This window comes from Octopus bimaculoides, chromosome 2 (assembly GCF_046866305.1).
Source record: "Octopus bimaculoides isolate indiv1 chromosome 2, ASM4686630v1, whole genome shotgun sequence".
Classification (NCBI taxonomy): domain Eukaryota; kingdom Metazoa; phylum Mollusca; class Cephalopoda; order Octopoda; family Octopodidae; genus Octopus; species Octopus bimaculoides.
This window is the reverse complement of record NC_142929.1, coordinates 16,990,564-17,016,294: the sequence shown is the minus strand read 5'-3', so window position 1 is coordinate 17,016,294 and position 25,731 is coordinate 16,990,564. Positions and strand designations below refer to the sequence as shown.

General features: G+C 35.8%; 1 protein-coding gene across 8 annotated transcripts; it reads right to left on the bottom strand.

Moving 5' to 3' along the window:
• Nucleotides 1-1,345: 1,345 nt before the first annotated feature.
• On the bottom strand, nucleotides 1,346-24,385 carry LOC106884205 (uncharacterized). Of its 8 annotated transcripts, none has more exons than XR_008266542.2 (5): nucleotides 23,895-24,355; nucleotides 14,902-15,266; nucleotides 11,464-11,659; nucleotides 8,774-8,884; nucleotides 1,346-1,778 (listed from the first exon to the last, which is right to left on the bottom strand). XR_008266542.2 is itself a non-coding variant. In XM_052975764.2 (4 exons), the coding sequence occupies exons 1-4, from the start codon at nucleotides 23,902-23,904 to the stop codon at nucleotides 1,671-1,673; spliced, it is 594 nt and encodes a 197-aa protein (XP_052831724.1). In that variant the 5' UTR covers nucleotides 23,905-24,339; the 3' UTR covers nucleotides 1,346-1,670. The 8 variants fall into 8 exon arrangements, 2 of the variants coding, with proteins under 2 accessions (XP_052831724.1, XP_014790939.1); XR_008266547.2 differs by lacking the exon at nucleotides 11,464-11,659 and adding an exon at nucleotides 7,726-7,851 and having other exon boundaries at nucleotides 23,895-24,335; XR_008266541.2 differs by lacking the exon at nucleotides 1,346-1,778 and adding an exon at nucleotides 4,968-7,267 and having other exon boundaries at nucleotides 23,895-24,353.
• Between the last annotated feature and the right edge of the window lie 1,346 nt (nucleotides 24,386-25,731).

Sequence of the window (25,731 nt, the reverse complement as noted above, 5' to 3'; positions counted from 1 at the left end):
TTGGTATAAATGTGAGTTTTATAATCTGGATATAGTTGGTATAAATGTAAGTCTTATTATCTGGATATAGTTGGTTTAAATGTGAGTTTTATAATCTGGATATAGTTGGTATAAATGTGAGTTTTATAATCTGGATATAGTTGGTTTAAATGTGAGTTTTATAATCTGGATATAGTTGGTATAAAAGCAAGTTTTATAATCTGGATATAGTTGGTATAAATGTGAGTTTTATAATCTGGATATAGTTGGTATAAATGTGAGTTTTATAATCTGGATATAGTTGGTTTAAATGTGAGTTTTATATTCTGGATATAGTTGGTATAAATGTAAGTTTTATAATCTGGATATAGTTTATATAAATGTGAGTTTTATAATCTGGATATAGTTGGTATAAATGTAAGTTTTATAATCTGGATATAGTTGGTATAAATGTGAGTTTTATAATCTGGATATAGTTGGCATAAATGTGAGTCTTATAATCTGGATATAGTTGGTTTAAATGTAAGTTTTATATTCTGGATATAGTTGGTATAAATGTGAGTTTTATATTCTGGATATAGTTGGTATAAATGTGAGTTTTATAATCTGGATATAGTTGGTATAAATGTGAGTTTTATAATCTGGATATAGTTGGTATAAATGTGAGTTTTATAATCTGGATATAGTTGGTTTAAATGTGAGTTTTATAATCTGGATATAGTTGGTATAAAAGCAAGTTTTATAATCTGGATATAGTTGGTATAAATGTGAGTTTTATTATCTGGATATAGTTGGTTTAAATGTGAGTTTTATAATCTGGATATAGTTGGTATAAATGTGAGTTTAATATTCTGGATATAGTTGGTATAAATGTAAGTTTTATAATCTGGATATAGTTGGTTTAAATGTGAGTTTTATAATCTGGATATAGTTGGTATAAATGTGAGTATAAATGTACCTTTTAAATATTTAATTTACTCGCGAATGATTTTCACTATTTTTACTGTTTACTTTTCTCGTGTATATTTTAATGGTTTGACTGTTACTTCTAGCAACACCTGTTGGTTCGTTCGTAGCTTTTAAGTATTTAATTTGCTCGCGAATGTTTTCATGCTTTTCAGTTTACTGTAACTAGCTTAATATTGTGACATGCCGATGTCCAAACCGCCCCTAGTGATGGAAGAGGCAGCGAACGTGGTTTTCTGATTGACTGAAAATTGTGAAAATTATCAAACTTTGAACACCTGTAACACTTTTGCAAAATTTTTCTGGAATAAATGAATAACAAATTCGGATTCAGCGTCAAGAATTACATCTCTATGATACATTAAACAAATTTGTTTAAAGATAATTGTAAACAGTGACGAAAACCACAAAGATCTTTATTTTGTACAAAAAAAAAAAATACAAGGTCGATACATTTTGACAACACTTCGTAAAATAGAAACATACAACAGCCTTAACATACTAAACTATTGAGTAACAAAATTAAAGGATTGTTACTCTTAGTCAGCGATAGCTTTGTAGCTGACCTAAATATGTGAGGTTTTTAACAGCGCCTAATCTGTGCAAGTAACAAAATATTCACCTTGACATTATTAAGACGATTGCAAGACGCCGCACGCTGGCAAAAACGCTAGCACGCCGGACGAAATGCTCAGCAGTATTTCGTCTTTCTTTACGTTCTGAGTTCAAATTCCGCCGAGGTTGACTTTTCCTTTCATCTTTTCGGGGTCGATAAAGTAAGTACCGGTTGCGTACTGGGGTTGATCTAATCGACTGGTACCCTCACTTTGTGCCTAGAGTAGAAAAGATTATCAAGACGATTGGAATTTTTCATTAGTAGTTAACTTAGCAAGTCCAGTTTCAACGGAGTAAGAAATGAAAACTAAGAATATAAAATTAATATCATGTACAACATTTACACTGTCGAAACTAGCGCGAAAAGTTAAATAACATTATAAAAAAGTGGTCGTAAGTTTAGCAGTTGATGTTGTATACTTCACAGGTGTGTCTGTAATACGCCATTTTTCTTCACGTATCATGTGTGAGACCGTATTTTGTGAGGGTACGAATGGCTCTCGTTTGAGAAACACCCGTGTAACTGATCTGTAATTGTGAGGAGTTTAGGAAACCTAAAAAGTAGTAATAAATAAATAAGAATAAGATAAAAAAAATAAACCTCCTTTGTATTACATTAGTGTTGAAGATCCGAGATTTTCCAGAAGTTTCACTGAAGTTAGTTGGACTAAGCAAGTCTAATGTTTTTGAGGTGAAGTAAGTCAAGAGTGAATGTTTGTTTACAAGGCACCAGCTTGGCAGTAGATTGTTTGTTAGGAAGGAGAAATGAAGTTAATTGTAACGAAAAGGCCTAATATTTAGGATACAATCTGTAAATATATTTTGACAACGAAAATTCTATATTTAAAAACATGCATGCTATGTGTGTAAGTTGGAGTAGGTGTGAGTGTGCATACACATACACAATCACAAGCATATATATATGTATATATATATATATATATATATATATATATATATATATATATATATATATATATATATATATATACATATATACATATATACATATGCGTATGCATTTGTGTGTTTTTTTGTATGTGTCGGTGTGAGCATTTCTAAAGTAAATATTGTTTTTGTTGGCGAAATATAATTACATACTGTTAAATGCCATATCATTATGTAAAATATCCATTGACAATTGGGTCAAATGAGCGTGTATTACTCATTTCATTGCCCATACAAGTAGCTAATACCTCTCACTCCCAACCTTTCTTCCATGTTTCTTTCTTTACGAAGTAAACATTTCTCACGAATTAGTAATGAGCAGCAAAACTTTCCCTCCTTTCTGTACGGAAATCGCTGTTTCAAGCACAAGACATATATGCAGAATAACGTCAAATATTTTTTTTTCTATACGTATTCATGTATATTTATTGTACGAACTAATGTACATGTAAGTTGTTTCCGTATTGTATCTAAAACATATCTGTGTGAAAGTGTGCTCGTGCGCGCGTGTGAGTGTGTGTTGGTATACGTGTGTGTTGGTATACGTGTGTGCTGGTATACGTGTGTGTTGGTATACGTGTGTGTTGGTATACGTGTGTTTGTGTATAAATACGAAATTATTGAGTCAGTATTAATACAATATGATTCGTACACATATTTCAACATTATGCTGGTTTGGAGCCCGGCAATAGGTGTTCCAAGTGCATTCTAGATGTTCAACAACAATGGGTCATCGGGGAATATTAAGCTACATATAACTATGATGATCGTTTTCCAACATCTAATCGCACTTGGGACGGTTATTTCTGTGTTTCAAACAACAATAATGGTGAAATGTACATAGAAACCACAATATAAACTTGTGTTTATCCTTATCTCTCCTACATTTGCGATGTATCTCATATCTAGTTATGCCACTCTGTATAGAAGTTACTTAACAAGTATACGGGAAGAAAGCTGGTTTATGACATTCTATGTGCAGCTTTAAAAGTAACTCGACTTGCACACAGGATATGTACCACACACACACACACACACACACACACGCACGCACGCACACTTACACATATACACACATATACATACTTTGCTCTTGTATTTGGTTTGCAAAATTCTTAATGTGAACTCGTGTGTCGAATCAAATTTGTTATTTTGGGAGGGTCATTTTGCCCTTAATAATAACACAAATGCAAACGCTAAATTACACACAGACGCTTGCTTATTAAAAAACCCCACCATACTGCACTCACACGCAGGTATGCACACATATGCTGGAGTGCACTCACATAAACAAACACTCATACATTCAAGCACATAACAACGGATATACACATTCACTCATGCATATTAGACTATACTCTCGCGCGCACACTTCACAAGCAGCGGTCACACATACACCTACCTACTTATCTCCTGCATCTCTCTATATCAGGAATTATACCCAAGCCCTTAAAGAGGTTACGGATACACACATTCATAAACACATTTGTTCTTGATGTTGCTGTTGCTATTACTATTGCTAATATCATGGTTGCATGCTGTTGTTGGGATTGTAATTCTACTTTCACTTTCTATTGCGGGCAGAAGGCTCTCGGGTGGTTGGCATCATAATATATGTGAATTGTGGTCTTCTTCACTCCACCGTGACGTGAAGGTCTGCCTTGTTTATGAGCTGTATTAGTTCAAGGTCTCTTCCAGATGTCCTAGATTCGTCTAATAAAACTTTAAGTCCTGTTCCGAATCATTCTCCTGGCTAGATTTCATAACGTACGGGAGAAATTCACTCACATCCTGATCTCCGCGCACCACCACTCACCAGATGACCAGTGAATATATCTTGTGACACACAAGATATATTCACCCTCGCTCTCTGTTTTTTCAGATAAGTGGGAATGAGGATACATTCTTCACTACTACAGAGGTCAGAAGAATGATTTGCTGCATGTGTTTCCTTTAAGAATTGTACTTGGGTGGTGCTGTTTGGTCAGGCTTGGGTGAGGAAGTCTACATCTGCCCACGTTTCTTGTAAATGCCTTCCTACGTGAATCTTTGAAACGCAGTAGCAGCAACAACAGCAGCAGCAGTAGTAGTATTAGTAAAAGGATCAGCAGCAGCAGCAGTAGTATTGTTGTTATTACAGTTGCCCCAGGGCGGCGAGCTGGCAGAGTCTTTAGCACACCGGGCGAAATGCCTGGCGGTATTTCGTCTGCTGCTACGTTCTGAGTTCAAATTCTGGCGAGGTCGACTTTGCTTTTCATCCTTTTGGAGTCGACAAATTAAGTACTAGTGAAACATTGGGGTCTATGTAATCGACTAGTCCCCACCCCGCCAAATTTCAAGCCTTGTGCCTCTAGTAGAAATGATTATCAAAGTTACTGGTGGTGTTGCTGCTGCTGCCGTTCGTCGTGGAATATACAAGTTGATTTATTGATGCGTTTACAAAGATTAAACAACTATCATTTTGTTACATGGAATTTTATTAACGGAAATTACTTTCAGATATTGTTCTAAAGACAATTACATATTCTTTCACTTTTTTTTACTCTTTTATTTGTTTCATTCATTTGACTGGAGCCATGCTGGATCATCACCTTTAGTCGAACAAATTGACTCCAGCCTAATACTGATGCTATCGGTCTCTTTTGCCGATCTGCTAAGTAACGGGATGGTAAACACACCAACATCGATTGTGTAGCGATGGTGGGCGGACAAATACAGACACCCAAGTACACCCCCCCCCCCCCCCACACACACACAATATTTACTACGGATTTCTTTCAATTTCCGTCTACCAAAACCACTCACAAGGCTTCGGTCGGCCCGAAGCAATAGCAGAAGACACTCGCCCAAAGTGCCACGCAGTGGGAGTGAACCCGGAACAATGTAGTTTGGAAGCAAGCTTCTGACCACACAGCCACTCCTGCTAAAATTCAACACGCATATTATTTTCTAATCTAGGCACAAGGCCCGAAATTTTTCCGGGATGGGGCCAGTCGATGAGATCGACCCTAATATGCCAATGGTACTTAATTTATCGTCTCCGAAAGGATGAAAGGCAAAGTCGACCTCGGCGGAAATTAAACCCAGAATATAAAGACAGACAAATTCAATGCGCATATTGGAAATAAAATCATTGAAGTACAAAAAAATCATTATTTTCATTTTTATAAAATACCAACCACATCGAACACTTGCAAAGTTTGTTTATAAAATGTTATCGCATTGGAATATCTGTAATTTAGCTTTAAATCTATCGCTGCCTGTCACTCGGGGGCCGTTTACCGTAGGGGTACAGTCCATAGATGGTATCTGAGGGGTTCGCGTGCAGTAGCCGCCAACTGGCAACGTTTTCTTTTTTTCCCGTTTTATATGGGCAAGATATTCAATCTTTTTTGCTGTTATCCCTACAGCCTTAGTGCGTTGGAGATTTACTTTCTTGTTTGCAAAATGCCATTCGTATGTTTGTTGTGAACTCTCACTTCCCATTGTTTGACATGACAAGAAGTATTTAAACCAATACTAACCAAAATATTTATCAATGAAAGCTAGAAGAAATATTCCTTCACATATGTGGTCAAAATTTGAATGTAGTTTTCAATTTTTGCCACTTCTTATTTCTTTATTGCACACAAGGGGCTAAACATGGGGTGGGGAGGGAAACAAGGACAGACAAAGGGATTAAGTCGATTACATCGACCCCAGTGCGTAACTGGTACTTTATTTATCGACCTCGAAAGGATGAAAGGCAAAGTCGACCTCGGCGGAATTTGAACTCAGAATGTAACGTCAGACGAAATACCTATTTCTTTACTACCCACAAGGGGCTACACACAGAGGGGACAAACAAGGACAGACAAACGGATTAAGTCGATTATATCGACCCCAGTGCGTAACTGGTACTTAATTTATCGACCCCGAAAGGATGAAAGGAAAAGTCGACCTCGGCGGAATTTGAACTCAGAACGCAGTGGCAGGCGAAATACCGCTAAGCATTTCACCCGGCGCGCTAACGTTTCTGCCAGCTCGCAGCTTGCCACTTCTATGTACCATTATCTAGAATCTTGTGTTGACATGTATAGCAACATTTATCAATGTGTAACAGTCTATTTTTGTGTATCTGGTGTCTCATTTCTGTTAAACTGAGTGAGATGAATATTTAACACTCAAATAAATAACTGTCTTTAAGGAAACATTTCGAAAAACCAGGGAAGTGTTTAACAATTTTGTTCTTTTAACATTTATGTTGCTAGTTACAGAGATAATGATAAAGAATATTCAAGTAAAACCAAAATGCAACATCACCCAATGCTTTCACGGATGATTAAATTGGATGTAAGGAATGGTACATGTGGTTCAGGAATATCTCTGTCATAATTTTACTCCTTTCTTAGTTCCTGCATTCAAGTTGGGGCTGTAGAGTTCATCGATCAGAATATATCATTGTTTAATATTTGAAATATATGATTTAGTATGAAATATATAATCTGTCGTGCTGATTTCTCAATATATTTAAAGATTTTTTACTGAGAATATTTTATATGATTTAAATTAAACATGAATAAAAAAAAAAGTAAACACTCTTCGTTTTATATGAAATTTGTATATGTCAACTCCATGCATCACCAATAACAAAGCGTACAAGAAGTACACCGATAACAGAGAGTAAACCACCGAACACTGATATACAGATGAAATATCCAGCAATAATGTTTGCTTTCACTCCAGCAGCTGAATCACCACTATAGTACAATGCCTTCGCCTAGAAGAGAAAATGAAAGTTTTTATTTAGAACTTGTAAATAGAACTCAACAACAAATACGTTAGTTTCAAATATTGGCACAAGACCAACAACTGGTACTTATCGACCCCAAAAAGTTGAAAGGCAGCGTTGACTTCGGTCGATTTTGAACTCAGAACTTTAAAACCGACGAAGTAACGCTAAACATTTTTCTCAGCGTGTTATCGATTCTGCCAGCTCACCGACTTAGCAACAACAGCTAGATGAACAATATAGTTTGTTCTAAATAAAGGAGTGAATGAAAAGATGCTGGTGTGATTATAAATTCTACTAATATTTTTGTAGTGCGGATGTGGTGAACTGATATTATTCATCTGTTTCATTATTGTCCGCAGGTAGCTAAACATAGAGAGGACAAACAAGGACAGACAAAGGGATTAAGTCGAATACATCGATCCCAGTGCGTATCTGGTACTTACATAATCTTTCTCGAAAGGATGAAAAGCAAAGTCGACCTCGGCGGAATTTAAACTCAAAACGTAACAGCAGACGAAATACCGCTAAACCTTTTTCCCAGCTTGCTACCGATTCTGCCAGCTCACCGCCTTAACAAGAGCAAATAGATGAATAATATAATTTGTTCTTAATAAACGAATGGATGAGGAGATGCTGATTTGACTATAAATTCTAGTAATAATTTTGTAGTGTAGGTGTGGTTGTGGTGATGAACTGATATCATTTATCAGTTTCATAAACATTGTTCTTATAAAAGTAGATATTTTACCAAAGCCCGTTGCTACTTTGGTGTTAGAGCTATTATATGTACACTGAATGAATAGAAACCTTATTTATAAAGACATGGTAAGTTGGCAAAGATATAAGAGATGAGTGGAAAAAGACTGTTGTGGCTGAAATACTTGGAGTGATTATTGTTAGACTTAATGGAACAATTTTACTTACGGGTATCCCCTCATACATACACACACAGAAACACACACGCACACACATACAAACACACACAAAACACATATATATAATCAAATATGAACTAAAAGCAACTCAAGAGATATAAACAGTATCGAACACACATACACAAGGTATAGAGTGTCATCCAGACTCGGCAATGACACTCCGGTCTCACACCAATTCCGCTCCACCGGTCATTCTCTGCAACATCTCTCTGCGTTCGAATTCTCTGCACAGGAGCCATCTAGGCTCCTGCCTTCGTCGCGAACAAGAATTAATCCTCTTCCTCCATTCCTTTGCTCCTTAATGTGGCAATTCACCACTTCTCTTCATCTAACACCAATCCCCATAGATTCCCACGCACTTTTCACAGTCACATGCCTTTCTCTTCCAGCCCACACCTGCACACCACATAACTTAGTACTCATACCAGACACACCACTATATAAATAATGGTGTATGTATACACTTGAGAAAGGTGCAGCAGAACTGAACTCGGAGCTTTGTAGTTGGGAAGCAAACTTCTTACCACACACCCATGATTGGATAAAAAATACTTACTCTATATGCAAAAAAAATCGCAGCAAGTCCTGTTGGAAAAAAGCAGAACAATGTGACACAAATTGCCTCGCTCATCTTACTTTTAACGTGTTGTGATTCGTAGTTTTGTCTCTGAAAAGGAGAGATACCAAAAACATAACATAATCATTTAGGATGGTTATGACGACATTCATGATGACGATGCTGATGATAATGCTGCTGCTACAGATGCTGCTGGTGATAAATTGGAAAAGGATGAAAATAGAGAAGATGATGATGATGATGATGATGACGACGACAGATACGATGTAATGACAACGAGTAATAATACTTTCTACTATAGGCACAACACTTGAAAGTTGAAGAACTGGGTAGTCGATTATATCGACCCCAGGACTAACGGTACGCATTTTATCAACCCCGAAAAGATGAAAGACAAAGTCGACTCCGGCGTAATTTGAACTTAGAACGTAAAGGGGCATGAAACGACGCTAAGAATTTCGCCTGTCATGCCAACGATTCTGCTAGTTCATGGCCTTACAGTGAATAACAACAACAACAACAACAACAACAATAATAATAACAATAATAATAATAATAATAATAATAATAATAATAATGATCTGTGGACAAAACGGTGAAACCGTATGGCATATTACCAGCCAATGTACGCCACTAGCCCAGAAGGAATATAAGAAACGTCACGACAATATAGCCAGGCTTGCAACAAGTACGGACTTGACAGAGCAAAAGTTTGGTACTACCACAAACTTTTAGGGATGAGGCGGTGATGCAAGCAGCGACTGAGAAACGAAATGTGGCTAAAGAAACGAGGTTTTTTTGAAAATAAGTAATGAAAGTTTAATGGAAGGTATTGTCGAAAATAGAAATGCAAAAATCCTATGGAATTTTATGATTCAGTGCGACCATGAGATTGAGAATAGGAAGCCGGACATAGTCTTAATTAAGAAAGAAAACAAACTATGCTGGATCATAGATATAGTATGCCCAGATGGAAGAAAGAAAAGTCGAGAGATATGACAGGTTAGCATGGGACGTTAAGCAGTTGTGGTCGATGAAAAAGGTAGCAGTAGGACCAATAATTGTCGGAGCCCTGGGAACAGTGAGCAAAAATCTTGAGAAGTACGTGGAATAACTAGGGGCTGCAATAAGGGTGGAGCACTTGCAGAAAACAACACTGCTTGGAACCGCTCGAATACTCCGGAAGGTGCTCGAAAAATAAGAGGTGCTACCTTAGTTCACTGGTAGTGAACAACTGACACTGTAGTACATCTCCAGCGTTAGAAGTGGTGCAAAGGCAATAAATAATAATAATAATAATAATAATAATAATAATAATAATAATAATAATAATAATAATAATAATAATAATAATAATAATAATAATAAAACAGAAGACAGTATTATCGTGTACAGCTCGCATTCTAAGGAGAGTATTGTCTCTTTGAGTCACAAGAAAAGGCACTACTTGAAACCTTTGGTGATTTGTTATTGCCTGCTTTCAAGTAAAGAATAACCGGTAATTGAAATTATCCAAGTCTTTCAGAATAACAACTTCATCATCATCATCATCATCAACAACAACAATAATAAAAATTAAAAAAATCTAATAATAATAATAATAATAATAATATTAATATTAATAATAATAATAATAATAATATTTTAAAAGGATTGATGTAACTTTTCACAAAGGTAAACAGACGAGACGAAGAGTGCGATGCGATTGCAATAGATATTTCACTGGATGAACGATAAATATTTCACTGGATGAACGATAGATATTTCACTGGATGAACGATAGATATTTCACAGATGGGCACAGATATGACGTCAGGCACAGATATGACGTCAGGCACAAATATGACGTCAGGCACAGATATGACGTCAGGCACAGATATGACGTCAGGCACAATAACAGTAGTTCGACAGAACTTGCCGAACATTTTGCTTCAAACGGCTGCAATTTTGAAAAAGACTTGAGAGTGCATATTCTCAGAAAATATTTTGAATTTGCTTCACTTTCACTTCTCAAAATGCATGAGGAGAAATATGTTTACGGGTTATTAACATCATGCCCTGGAGGAATGAATAAGATGACAGGAAAATATCCTCAAATTTATACAAAACTGTTTAAATATTCTTTTTTCTCTTTTTTTCTTTCCTCTTTTTTCTGTTTTCTTTTTTTCTGTCTTTTTCTTTTCGCCTGTTATAAAATTGTAACTTAAAAACTGATGATGTCATTCCATCAACGTATGGACGCTGGTTGCTCTCGTTCAAACTTTACGTTTAAATTTCTATAATTTTTAATTTTTATCACTACTTATTTTGAATTCGACAAAGACAGACTTGTTGTCGAAATATTCATCCAACCAATAAAATATCTATTGCAATTGCATCACGCTCTTCGTCTTGTCTACTACTACTACTACTACTACTACTACTACTACTACTACTACTACTACTACTACTACTACTACTACTACTACTACATAATAATAATAATAATAATAATGATAATAATAATAATAATAATAATATTAAAGATGAAACAGAAGCAAATATAATAGATATTGCAATACCAAACGATTCGAAGGTGACATGTAAGGAAACAGAAAAGAGTGAGAAATACCAGCCATCGCAGGACGGGATAGGAAAGTTATGGGGTATGAGTAAAGTAATGGTGATACCGGTGGTAACTGGTGCATTAGGAGCAGTTTCCAAGAGCTTTGAAATGCATATTAAGAATATTGGTGCTGCTGTCAGGCTCGAAGTGATGCAGAAGACAGCATTGTTGCGTACAGCTCGCATTCTAAGGAGAGTATTGTCACAGTGAGTCACAGGAGAAGGCACTACAAGAAACCTTTGGTGATTTGTTGTTGCCTGCTTTCAAGTAAAGAACAACCGCAAATAGAACAGCGAGAATCAAAACAACAACAACAACAACAACAACAACAAATACAACAATAATAATGATAATAATGAGGGAGTATCATAGCCATGTGTTGAGAGGAATTCTCTGGGGTTTGGATAAGTCAGCTTTGGAAACATGGGTGTTTTGTTCAACCTCCTTAAACGATCATTATTTAGGGACTTTTTGAGCGGGATGGGCTACTCGACCTGAAGAAAATTCTAACTGGGCTCCACCTGCAAAGTCATGCGCTGTTAATCTCGATATGAGATCACCATGTCGTGATGCAGGTATCTGGTGTACCCTTATCAGATGGGTAGTCATAATGTGTATAGTAGGCAACGTATATTTTACCCCAGTGTCACTTTGTTGGTATGCGCTGCTTTCTCACTAAATAATGATGATGATAATAATAATAATAATAATAATAATAATAATAATAATAATAATAATAATAATATTAATAATGATAATAATGATGATGATAATAATAATAATAATAATAATAATAATAATAATAATAATAATAATAAGTCAAAATTAAAAGAAGAGTGCCATTTGTTATCTGGTGAACGATATTTCGACATCTCGTGTGTCTTCAACTGGTTCAAAAAATAAATTTGTCAATCTACTTCATTTTGGTTAATATAGAAAGGATTCTATATTAACCAAAATGAAGTAGATTGACAAATTTATTTTTTGAACCAGTTGAAGACACACGAGATGTCGAAATATCGTTCACCAGATAACAAATGGCACTCTTCTTTTAATTTTGACTCTATATCTTCAGGAGGAGTTACCTCAATCCTTTCTATATTAACCAAAATGAAGTAGATTGACAAATTTATTTTTTGAACCAGTTGAAGACACACGAGATGTCGAAATATCGTTCACCAGATAACAAATGGCACTCTTCTTTTAATTTTGACTCTATATCTTCAGGAGGAGTTACCTCAATCCTTTCTATATTAACCAAAATGAAGTAGATTGACAAATTTATTTTTTGAACCAGTTGAAGACACACGAGATGTCGAAATATCGTTCACCAGATAACAAATGGCACTCTTCTTTTAATTTTGACTCTATATCTTCAGGAGGAGTTACCTCAATCCTTTCTATATTAATAATAATAATAATAATAATAATAATAATAATAATAATAATAATAATAATAATAAATGACAATAGCAAAATAATAATAAAAAAACTAAAAACAAACCAATGAATATGGTAGTTTTCTTATGACAATAACCATATCTACCTTAGATAAAGTTCTATATTCTTTTGGAGAAATAACACATGGGATAATGTGCTGATAGAATGCTTTATAAAAAGACTGAATGGTTATAACTATGTCCTTTGAATATAGGATTGGTTAATAAGAGTTGGCCTGGAGGGAAACAACAACAACAATAGCAATCCTTATTTTATAGGAAGATATATTTATTCAACATGACTAGATTATACGGCTTCTGAATATTTGTAGAATTAACACCAGAAATGTTTTTGCTATGCAGAAACTGTAGGAACTATTGCAATATCTGAATCTATTGCAATATTGGAAATCCATCTGTAATATCATCAGGTGTATCAGGGCCACCAACATTTCACTTCTAATCTTGTATGCTTCGCTGAGTGGGGCATCGAGGACTGAATCAGCTTTCACCGGTGAAAGGGTTCCACTTGCAGTCCCTATTTCTGTGTTTCAACTGAATAAATAGAATATTGAGTTCTCTTTCTTTAGGTACAAAGGGCTATAATTTATTCAAGTGTGACATGAACAGTTGCCGTATCATCGTCTTGTTGTCTCTGTTCGGATGTGTTTCTCACTGTCCATAACACTGATAAGGTTCTCAAATCCTGCTCTTCGCGGTAACGCGATTGGCTAAAACAACATCTTAACAGTAACAAAAACAATTAGCTTAAATAGAAAACTAAATAGAAATCTGGTTTATCATTAAGTTTATCTTCCTCTTGAGTGATGATAGAACCCTAGCCAGTTTTCAAATTAGCATTCAGTTGTTTAGTTAACAGAACTACTTATTCATTAATGAGTAACTGGCTGAATATTACACAGAAACACGTGTATGCTTAATGCAATTTTCAGACCAAAATCAACTTGACACAGTATGAGACAAATTTGAACCTCTGAATTAGAGTTACACTTCAAACGAAAGTACTTCTACATAGTTTCCGTCTAAACAATTTCACCCACCAGATTTGTAGCGATCTGCGGTTATAGTAAAAGATATCTACTCAAAATTGTATACATTGTGCTCAGAACAGGGATCTTATGATTGCGAGGTGAACAGCTTAAGCAGTTTATTATAGCTGCACCGACTATTCTGAGTATTGATTCAGTTATTAAAACATTATTTTCGTTTGACTTGATGTAAGATTAAATTTTGAACGGAGGAATATAGTTGAGTGAATTAACCCATTTATATTGAACTTATTTAATTGTTTCTAAGCTCAGTTAAACTCAGCATTTAGAAAACAAAAATGAATATAATAAGCACATAGTTTTACCATATATTTCAAAGTCTTTTTCCGAATCTACCCCCTTCATCACGTGATTAAACCTAAACTATATTAATTTCATTGGAGAAGTAAAACTGATTAATTTAAGCCTTTTAGTTTTGCAGGAGCCCTCATCACTTTATGATAAAGAAACTTCAGAATCAGAAGACTCCAGGTTTGATCCCATTGCCCAGCACCTAGAACAAAAGAAATCTATGCTCTACCATAGTTCTGAGTTGAGAAATAGCTTGTGAGTCTAATTCAGTTGATGGAAAATTTGAGGGAACTTATCATTCATTCACACACATGCACACAGATACACACATACACACACATACACACACATAAACACACACCTACACATAAACGCAAACAAGCATACATGCGTGCACACATAGACACACACACACACACACGTATATATTCGTGTGTATATATCTTCCATGTCACTTACTCCGATTGCTACTGTTACCAATATACTTCTGTACAACCAGCCGGCCTTTCGGTAAAGATTGATAAAATAGATACGAAGCTAAAATATTTATTGTGCTCCATATAATGATATGACTGACTAAAAAGTCTTGAAGCGTACAGTTATATTTTGATGACTAAAACTTTCTAAACATAAGATCTCTGTTTAGGATAAATGGTTGTAGAACAGTAAAAAGTAAAATAATAAGAAAAAATAGTCGCTTACAACATTAGTCCATAGTTGTTGTAGCTGGTGTAGTCCTGTCTGTTGTAGTTCTGGCTGTTGTAGTTCTGGCTGTTGTAGTTCTGGCCGTTGTAGTTCTGGATAGAGGGAATAGTAATCAGGTGGTGGTTGTGACGTGTATTCGGGTGGTGGTGGTGGTGGTGGTGGTGGTTGTGACGAGTATCCGGGTGGTGGTAGTTGTGACTGGTATTCGGGTGGTGGGGGTTGCGACTGGTATACTGGTAGTGGTGGATTTCCAGGATATTCGGGATGTTCAGATATCGTAGGATTCTCACAAGCCGATGAGTATTCATAGTTTTCATAGTATCCTGGCGGATCATCGTTCGGTTCCTCAGTTTCTGTGTTATCTGCAAAAACAAATTAGATTCCACAAGAGATATTTCAAAGTGCACATTCCTCATAAATTTAATTAATCTACAACTGCTGGTTGGTGACTTTAAATTTTTTGTGAAAAGTTGCTCATCATTAAAAAAATTTTAATTAATATCATTTTTGTTGTATTAACGAAAAACAGGATATTTAAATAATTTTATAAGTTTTCTATTCTGGAATTCTTTAATAATTGAAGCTTTGTTGTTGGCACTACGTCGCTTACGACGTCGAGGGTTCCAGTTGATCCGATCAACGGAACAGCCTGCTCGTGAGATTAACGTGCAAGTGGCTGAGCACTCCACAGACACGTGTGCCCTTAACGTAGTTCTCGGAGATATTCAGCGTGACACAGTGTGACAAGGCTGACCCTTTGAATTACAGGCACAACAGAAACAGGAAGTAAGAGTGAGAGAAGGTTGTGGTGAACGAGTACAGCAGGGTTCACCGCCATCCCCTGCCGGAGCCTCGTGGAGCTTTAGGTATTTTCGCTCAATAAACACTCACAACGCCCGGTCTGGGAATCGAAACCGCGATCCTATGACCGCGAGTCCGCTGCCCTAACCACTGGGCCATTGCGCCTCCTATAATTGAAGCACATAAGATGGAAAAAGAATTCCTTTTGCCAGGCTACGAAGAATACATCGAGAGTATGATATGCCTAATGACCACCTTCCTTTCAAAAACATGCAAAACTAGAGTTAATACAACTATATTCTTTGTTATTACTTTTGATTCACTGTTGAATGAGGACAGACCAGTTTTTAAACTTAAAAACATCTAAAATGTCAGAAGCAAATCGCTCACTTTTATATGTCTCATTAGAAGTTTTGCTAAAATCCAACTATTTTACAAATGAAGTGGCTGATCATGATGCTGGATACTTGTCAACTATCTCAATGGCCAAGAATTTATATCAATTACTATAATCCTTTTATGTATCTAGTCAAAAAACCACTTGCTATAGGTAGATACCACTTAACAGCAAATCATTAATATAAAGTGATACATGGTTGGCATTCCGTCGGTTACGACGACGAGGGTTCCAATTGATCTGATCGATGGAACAGCCTGCTCGTGAAATTAACGTGCAAGTGGCTGAGCACTCCACAGACACGTGTATCCTTAACGTAGTTCTCGGGGATATTCAGCGTGACTCAGAGTGTGACAAAGCTGGCCCTTTGAAATACAGGTACAACAGAAATAGGAAGAAAGAGTTGTGGTGAAAGAGCACAGCAGGGTTCGCCACCATCCCCTGCCAGAGCCTCGTGGAACTTTAGGTGTTTTCGCTTAATAAACACTCACAATGCCCGGTCTGGGAATCGAAACTGAGATCCTACGACCGCGAGTCCGCTGCCCTAATCACTGGGCCATTGCGCCTCCACTAAGTGATACAAATAGTCGTCATTAAGGGCTAAGAACTACTGCAGTCATTCACTAAATGTCACGCAGTTACCTTGATATTTTCTTTGCAAGCACCTTCAAGTTTCATATCTGCGCACAGGACACGCAGTAAAAAAAGGAAAATGTAGGCACAAATTGCTAGAGTGCACTAAAATATGCACAAGAATGGTCTAGAAATGACAAACAGAAAAGACAAACAGTAATTAGGCCAGGGAAGTTTAGGATAAGAAGCAAAAAAAAAAACGAAAAGAAAAAGAACTTAAAATGTTGCTGTTGAAATTACAATATAAAAATTTGAATAGTAATAAATGTCCTTTGAATATTTTTATGTAAGTTTAAATTAAAAGGCACAGTAAGCTATTTTCTCAGTTAAAAAAATTAATTGCCTATTAATTTAGACATTAAAAATCTACTATTAAAAAATTTGTTTTTTATTTCGAAAAATCACGCAAAATCTACAATGTATGATAACCCCTAATTTTATATAAAAAAAAAAGTAAGCTAGTGAATCAGTTGTACACTTTGCGCTCAATTTGTTCATTAGCTGTCATTTAAAAAAATGCTTGTTCAACAATTTCAGAAATTTATTTAGTTAATTCTAACTCCCGTAGCAACATTTTACGTTTTCTCTTCTTGCCCTGTACTTTTCCAGGCTTAATTACTTCGTTGACATCCTATTTCGTGGAGAAATCTTTTTGGTTGTTATGGAAAAAAATCTACTACAAATTCTGGAATATCAAAGAAATGTTCAGAAATATTTCAATTGTTTTTACTGATTCAAATTTTTTTTGATTCACATGAACTACTGAATTAGCAAGAGAAGAGTTTCTTTGCTTAAACATCAAATCTAAGTAATACAACTATTTGCTCTACAGTTATCTTTAAATTTTATGGAGTATACCTGAATGAGTCTTGTGCATGAAATGCAATGCAACTTAATAGTGACTCACGAATACGGAAGATATGGGATCTGAAAGCAGAGAATTTGAAAAAGAAAGATAGATATGGGACAAAGAGGGTGAAGACCTATCTCATGCTGCAGAGACTACGGAGGAGATGATAAAACAAACGCCTAAAATGATTGGAGATGCGCAGTGCTCGAAAAAGACCTGCATATCTAGGTTAGAATGGAAGAAGTCTATGTTCTGCAAGCAGGTCTCTGAGCCCCTTGCCTAATATGTGTCTGTCAAGCCATTACTGGCAAAAGCCGTGCTTCCTTATCTCTCCAACGTACATCTCTCCGTCACATTTAGCTATTATATAACTTTCGTCTAATGATAGAATATCAGTCTTGGCTAAAGGTGGAGGCATGGACTTTTTCAATCTAAAAGGAATTCTCAACCAAATACTTACAGGCTATTATACATAGATTTTTTTTTTGATGACCTTCAGAGATCCAGTATTCCAAATATAATTATTTCACATTATCACGAGAGTATATAAACGTCTAAAGGCAGCTATATATATATATATATATATATATATATATATATATACATACATACTTGCATACATACATACATACATACATACATACAAACATACATACATGTATATATATATATATATATATATATATATATATATATATATATATATATATATATATATATATATATATAACTAAACGTTTCAGCCACATGTACTTAGCGCGCTATTTAGTTTCTCGTTCATCAGGCGCCAGTCGCACTATACCGCCAAGACTTTACTTTAAAAAGAGGAGCAGTTTTAGAACTGGTACAAAGACAAAACATGTCTAATGAAAGATACCACCTTGATAAGTAAAATAAAATGAATAAAACAAAAAAAGATAATAAAATAATATAAAATTGAGTCAGCAATAAAAATGTACAAATTATTAGAACATCGTGTGATGGAATGTGAAAGTATGAAGGATATCAAATTTTAAATGAATTTGTGAAAATAAATCTGGGATTTGTCTCATTCAAAGGTTCGCTTCAGAAGCCTACGAAGAAACTTTAATTTGCATGAAGCCGAACCAAACATTTCGTAAATAATGTATATGTGAGTGTGTATATACATACTAGAGATTTACTTTTCGTATGACGGGTAACTGTGGAAATCTACTTTGTCCCATGGGTATCATTAGAAGTTAGGGTATAAGTACAATGTTTATAAGTGCGCATTTGTCAAATCTCTTGTTAGTTATGCAAAATGTCGAAATGAATACAACTTTTCAAGACATATTTATTACGATCATATAAAATTTTATCAAACATATTAAATATACATATATATATATATATATATATATATATATATATATATATATATATATATATATATATATATATATATATATATATATATATATATATATAATGGGGGAGGCTAGCTTATGTGGTTACCCTGGGTTTATAGCTTGTAAGGGGTTTAACCTTACGGCGTGTCTTCAAACCTCAAACACTGCTGGCCTAATACCTCTTCAAAATATGGAGTGGAAATACCTCGCTATAAATGTAAACACTAGGTGATTATCTCCTTTAGCTATTGGCCATCGAGCTAAGCATTTCACGCGCTCTCATAGGTACGGGTCCATCTTCAACATGTACAACGTTAAGGTCTTGTTCAGCTGCGCCCTCAACATTAAGATCGACCTAGTTACCGTCCATAAGATACAGAAAGAGGCAGGTTGTTCATGCAGGATCCGAAGCAGTTGCCCAGGAGGAAGTTGCTGCGAAACAAAAGGGGCCGTCTATCAAGCCGAGGTTCTAACAGTACATGCTATTAACACTGGTAGAAGCAATAACAGCCGTAGGTATGAGAAGAGATGGCAACATCGCAAACAACAACAGTAGCGGCATCGCCACCACCACCACTACCATCACCAGCCTTACGAATAACTTCCACGATGTCCACAAATTCAGGCCTGTTTGCCACTATAGTAGAAGTAGCAGAAGCAAAAGGTCCCGTTCCACCACTGGCTATAACGGCATCAACAACAGCAGCAACATAATTAGCAATACCAGCACGTCTTCTATAACCGATAGTAGCGATAGCACTACCATCACCATCACCACCTCCCCCACTATCGCGAGCACCAACAACCCCGGGTACAACAACAACAACAACAACGGTGGTGGTGCCAGCTGTATCGACGACAACAACAACTCCAACAACAACAGCAGCAACAGCATCGCCAGCACCAGCAGCAACAACAACAGCAGCAACACGCACAGGGACAAAAATATTACTGGCACCACCACCACCACCCCAGCGACGCCAACAACAACACCAACAGCAGCAGCCCCAACTCCATCAGCGACAACACCACCTGCGGCAGTAACAGCGTCAGCATTAGCACGAACAACAGGAGCAGGGACACCGAGATCACGCGCCCACAAAAATATGTGGGACGCACTGGGAATTCTTTCAAACAGTGTCTTTCCAATCATTAGTCCTCCTCCAGAATCCTGGGAAGGAGATGCATGACATCGCTGGAGAACCATATCTGGCAACTAAGAGACGAAGAGATACCGTGCGCAATCGCATGGGAAATACGCTAGAACCCAGGCCCCTACATCAACGGGACGAAACGTTGCAAGTCGTGCATTGCCGAACGCGCGAGAATCCTAAAAGACTCGCTCATGTCACAGAGCATCCTGAACTCCAGGACGGAATTTTTAGGGCCATTCTTACATTTTAGAAGATTCCTGCTGGCCTTTTGGAATCCGCAAGGCGACGCTACAGCCGGAAGCCAGTAGCCAAGGCCTAAGGGAGACAATTGTTTACCTTCGTGGTTCTTTGGTGACCGCAAGTTGGTGGCACGGCCGAAGCTCGATGGTTAATGGCAAAGGGAAATAATCACCTAGTGTTTGCCTCTATAGTGAGGCATTTCCCCCTCCATATTTTGAAGAGGTCTTAGGTCAGCTGTGTTTGGGGTCTGAAGATACGCCGTAAGGCTAAACCCCTTATAAGCGAGAAACCAAGGATAACCCCATAAACCAGCCTCCCCTATTATAATATTAACTGCTCGACGTCTTAGAGTGTGGTTTTCTTTCGGATTTATGTATTTCTACAAACGATCGATATATATATTTAACAAATAGTAAGAGATTTTCAATATGGGCAAAATACTTCATAAGCGATCTGTTGGCGCACGAGGCTAACTTAGATCAGAGAGGAACTCGAGATAATCTGCTGGTAGGGAACAAGTTTGTGATTCATCATAATTCTATATTGTAAATCCTTGGATGGGTTCCAGACAGACTGGTTTTTGCACTGTGATATATAAGGAACAAGTCTAAAATAATGGTCAATAAATGTTATTCTTTTATTGGAGCAAATTTGGCTCACAGCTTCTTCCAGTAGTCTGTTATAACCAGAAATGGCTCTGACGAAAGTAGCATTAATTTTCTTAGGTCTTTCAATTTGCCTCGGTTTATCAATACACCGAGTAAACCTATCAGTAATGTACCTATAATGACTATTGGAAACAACTATGAACCAAATTTGCTCCAATAAAAGAATAATATGTAACGACCAGTATTTTAACTTGTTTCTTACACACATACATACACACACACATATATATAAATGAAAAGGCAAACGGTTTAGCAAGACTTGACGAAGACACCCAATGTAGCTATAAGATAACAAAAAGGTATACATAATCTCTAATGGCTGTTTCTAGATTATCCAAACTATTGGAACAACAAGCAAGGATTCCATCGTCCAAGTATTCCATCGACAGAGAAGGCGTGGTTAAACAGATGTAACAGTGGAAGAACATTACTCATCAATGATGTTATTGTAGTTCATTTTGTCGAGAAAAAGAGGAGAAATCCAATTAAAAAGCTAATTAAAATAGATATTTGTTAGGTAGATCCGTGAACGAATGAAGAAAATCGGTAATGTCCATTAGTAGAATCAAAATAGTGAAAATGGTTTGATTATAATCCATGGCGAGGGGAAAACATGTTAACAGTTCCAATGTTTACGAAAAACTGATGGAAAATGAGTATACTACACTATAGCAGGAGGAGACATGCAGATAGATGCTGGGTATTATTTATATACTAATCAACATAGTGAGGGATACTGATGTTAGGAGAGGTTAGGGGATGCGTGTCGAAGACAAATAGACAAGGGATGAAGAAAAACAGATGTTAAACCTACAGGATGGGTAGCAATGGGCTGGAGGGTGTAGTGGATTTAATAAAGCGGTCTTAAAAAGATAATAGAAGTCTGATGTTGTAAGTGGTTAGATATTAATGGAGTAGCTTGGTGGTAGTGTTAGAAATAGATGTTCGTACTGGCAAACAAAATATATAAAATTTAAAATTTAAAAATAATAATTAAAATAGAATTCAACTTTTTTTTTTTACGATGAAAGTAAACAAACAAAGTTTGTTCTTTTTTAGAAGCGTTGAGATGTATTGTAAGATACAGAAATAAATTTATTTCTGTATCTAATTAAAATAGAGTTTTAATGATTTGTGGTTTCAATAAAGATGTATTTCCACTGAGAATCAAGGGATAAAATCAAATAATTAAGATCACAAATCCGAAGTTAATCGAGGGTATACATAGAATAGTTAAATAGGTAGAATAGGGACGTTTAATTACTGAGTTTAAGTATAGTAAAATTACTGGGGCCAAGGACTGATGGAAGTATAATGCTGCAGTACAAAAGGAACTAGATGCCATGGTAGGTGGACAGGTGAGTAAAGTTAGAAGGATGTAATGATAATGTGCGAATCATTAAGTCCTAATTTAGCTCAGAACAATGAGAAGAGAGTCCCAGTGGCATTCTATTAAATATGAGGGTGCTGCAACATAAAAGAAATATTTGTTATACTTTTGGTGTGCAAATATAGGACAGGATCAAGATCTACGAAGGAAGGGTAGAAAACACAGCTACTGTGGATTTACCAAATAGTATATCTAGATTAAATGTTACTGATAATTAGCTTTTTATTGCTACGTAGCTAAATTAAAAGTCCTTGTCAAGTCTTACTTAACTGATTGCTTTTTGTTTTCGTTCTAATCTATACCAACTAGCTCAAGCGGAAGTCACGTCAAGCCACTTCAGGAAGACATTCACATCACACATGTTCAACAGCAGTTAAAACTGTAATATTATTGGCATACGAAAATGAGCATTCAGAGCGCATACCTGTAAGTTTCAGTCACCTTGACGAAAACACTTCGTATCTATCTATCTATCTATCTATCTATCTATCTATCTATCTATCTATCTATCTATCTATCTAGCTAGCTAGCTAGCTAGCTAGCTATAAATTTAATTAGAGGATATGTTAACCTCTTAAAGGGGTAGTTACATCCAAGGAGATACTGGTTCAATAGCTGGTATTGTTGGGGAATGAAAGTCCCTTAAAGCAATACATATATATTAAGCATATAGTTTATGTCTAGTTAAATGAAGAAGAGAAAATGGAGAGTAGGAAGTTAATAATTATTTATTATTAACAAATTGGTCGTCTTTACTTCTTACAACTCTTTCAATTCATGCTCAATAATTTAATTACAAATTTGTACATTAAATTTGCATTTATGTGACATGAGCATAATTTCATCAGAGAAAAATTTATATCTTGAGATGTTATATACGTATCTATCAGTTCATTTCAGCAGACTAAATATTAAGGTTTATAATTTGTATTATTATATGCTCGGTGGAGGGTTTACAGATTAATTAGAATATGATTAAGGATAAAGTAAAATAAAGAAAACTAGAAAAAGAAGTAAAGTAAAAATAGAAATGATTGAGGAAAAATAAATATAAATAATTTAATAAAAAGAATAAGATATAAATAAAATTTAAAAATTCACATATATATACACACTCACACATACACTCATATACACATACGTATACACACACACATATATATATGTATGTATATATATGTATACAGGCATATACAGATACATGTACATACACACATGCACATAGGGATATAAAAATATTTCTATGAATACTAAAGAATATTTCTTGAAGTTGACTTCAATTAGTCCAGCGTTTATTACAAGCGTGTTTATACTAGTATTTTATTAATATGCGTGAACTGACAGAACAGAAAATTGGAATTTTGTTAACACTTTATCAGCGAATCGTGAGGTGTGTTTGCAAAAAGAGTTATAGAAGCGGATATATAGTGAGGACTTACGAAAATCCATTAACATATAGTTAGGACAATTCATCAATATATACTTACTGTCTTCCATGTTTTGAACCTCCGCTGCTTCGTGCCGCTAGCGATACGAGACTGAAATGGTAAAATTCGAAATTAATCGTGTTCCTATACGCTTTACTTGCAGTAGTATTATTATTCAGCTGAGTAAACTGAGGGTGGTGTTTGCAGTAACTATATGAGCAACGTGACAGGTTACGTCACTAAAGTTAGTAAGTGGCTTTATGGAGTGTGACAGTTTTCTTTATGAAATACTTTCCTTGCAGCATATAGCAGTTCATGAATAGTTTATACGTAAACAACAGCTGTATATTCAACAGTTATAATCCTCATCTTTTTGTTATGTATTTTCAAGGTTCAGCTAGAGTACTTGAATGCAAGTAACTACTTTTGGAAATTGCATTCATTTTAGGCCCATATGAAATTATTGAACTATGACCTTTGTTTTATGATTGAGTTATTAGGTATGAAAGGAAGAAGCACATTATGTTTAACATGACCTAAATTGACCAGAGAGTTCGATGCAGTTTATTTTTAGTTTGAACAGCAACGTTACGTAGTTGCTCAACCTATGAACAAATTCCAAGCAAATTTGCATGAAACCACATTGTACAGTGTTGAAACATAAAAATGTCATATATTATGAAGTTTGAAATAGTGAATACTTGAAAAAAGGATAATCTGTTCATTGAGACCACTTCAACGATGACATATTTATGTAGGCTTCGTATGGTGTTAAAATGGACTTGAATGGGATCAAACAAAGATAGCAATTATTCAATAGGCAAGCAAAATGTATGTCTTCATGACACCCCTGAATTTTCCTTGAAAACAACGTTTGAAAATCGCTGTTCATGTATTTCGGGAGGCACACGTAAGTATGTATGTATGTATGTATGTATGTATGTATGTATGTATGTATGTATGTATGTCATTGTTCAGCTTTATTTCGAGATTTCTTGCCAATAAAGAGCCGTTTTCTAACCTAGATCCAAGGTTAGAAACCGGCTCTTTAGAGGTAATACTGTGATGACATTTTGGGACAACTGCTGCTTATATGAATGATATCTTCGATGTTACCTCCTCAAAGTTTACTTCGATTGTCACGTTTGCCTGCATCTCTATCCCTTTTGTGCATCAGGTACTTGGTTGATATTTTCTGTTCCTAAATTGCAATCACATACCCTTCAAAGTGGGAGGTAGTAATCCGGTTGTCGGTCCATGATAGACTGCTTTCATGAGCAATGTTTCTACCATCTCGGAGCTTTCTCCTAACATATCCATGCATAGTCTTCGGCTCATATAGGCTCATCCTTTCATCTGATGATACGTTGCTGTAGAGTCGTACGACTTCTTTGGGCATGTATTCTAGGTTATCAGACAAACTATGTTGCTCAAGGAGCTTTTTCCAAGACTTATGATATTATGCAAACTTGTTCAAAGGATGCACTTCGACATTTGGTGGTTAGAAGATGTTGCCGAAGAGATATAATACGACATTGAAAGGCATTTTGGATCGATGTTAATCCTCTGCTGCCTTGTTTTCGTTTTAGGTAGAGACGGTGTACGTCTTTGTTTATGTGGAAATTATGTGTGCTTGTTAGCATTTTTCGGGTTTTCATATCAATGGCACTGCAAACACATTGTGGGCCACTGTTTTATTGCATGTACAGAGTTCTGAGGTCCAAAGTTTCTTTATTTGGCTATTATATACTTTAATGGCACGTGATTTGTTACAGGTGCCACTATAAGATATATTTTCATTCACACCTAGACACCTGTAACATTCCTCGTCAGATATAAGGGAAACAGTCATATCATTGATGGAAATGTTGCTCGTCTGTTTTATAGTTTCCCCACT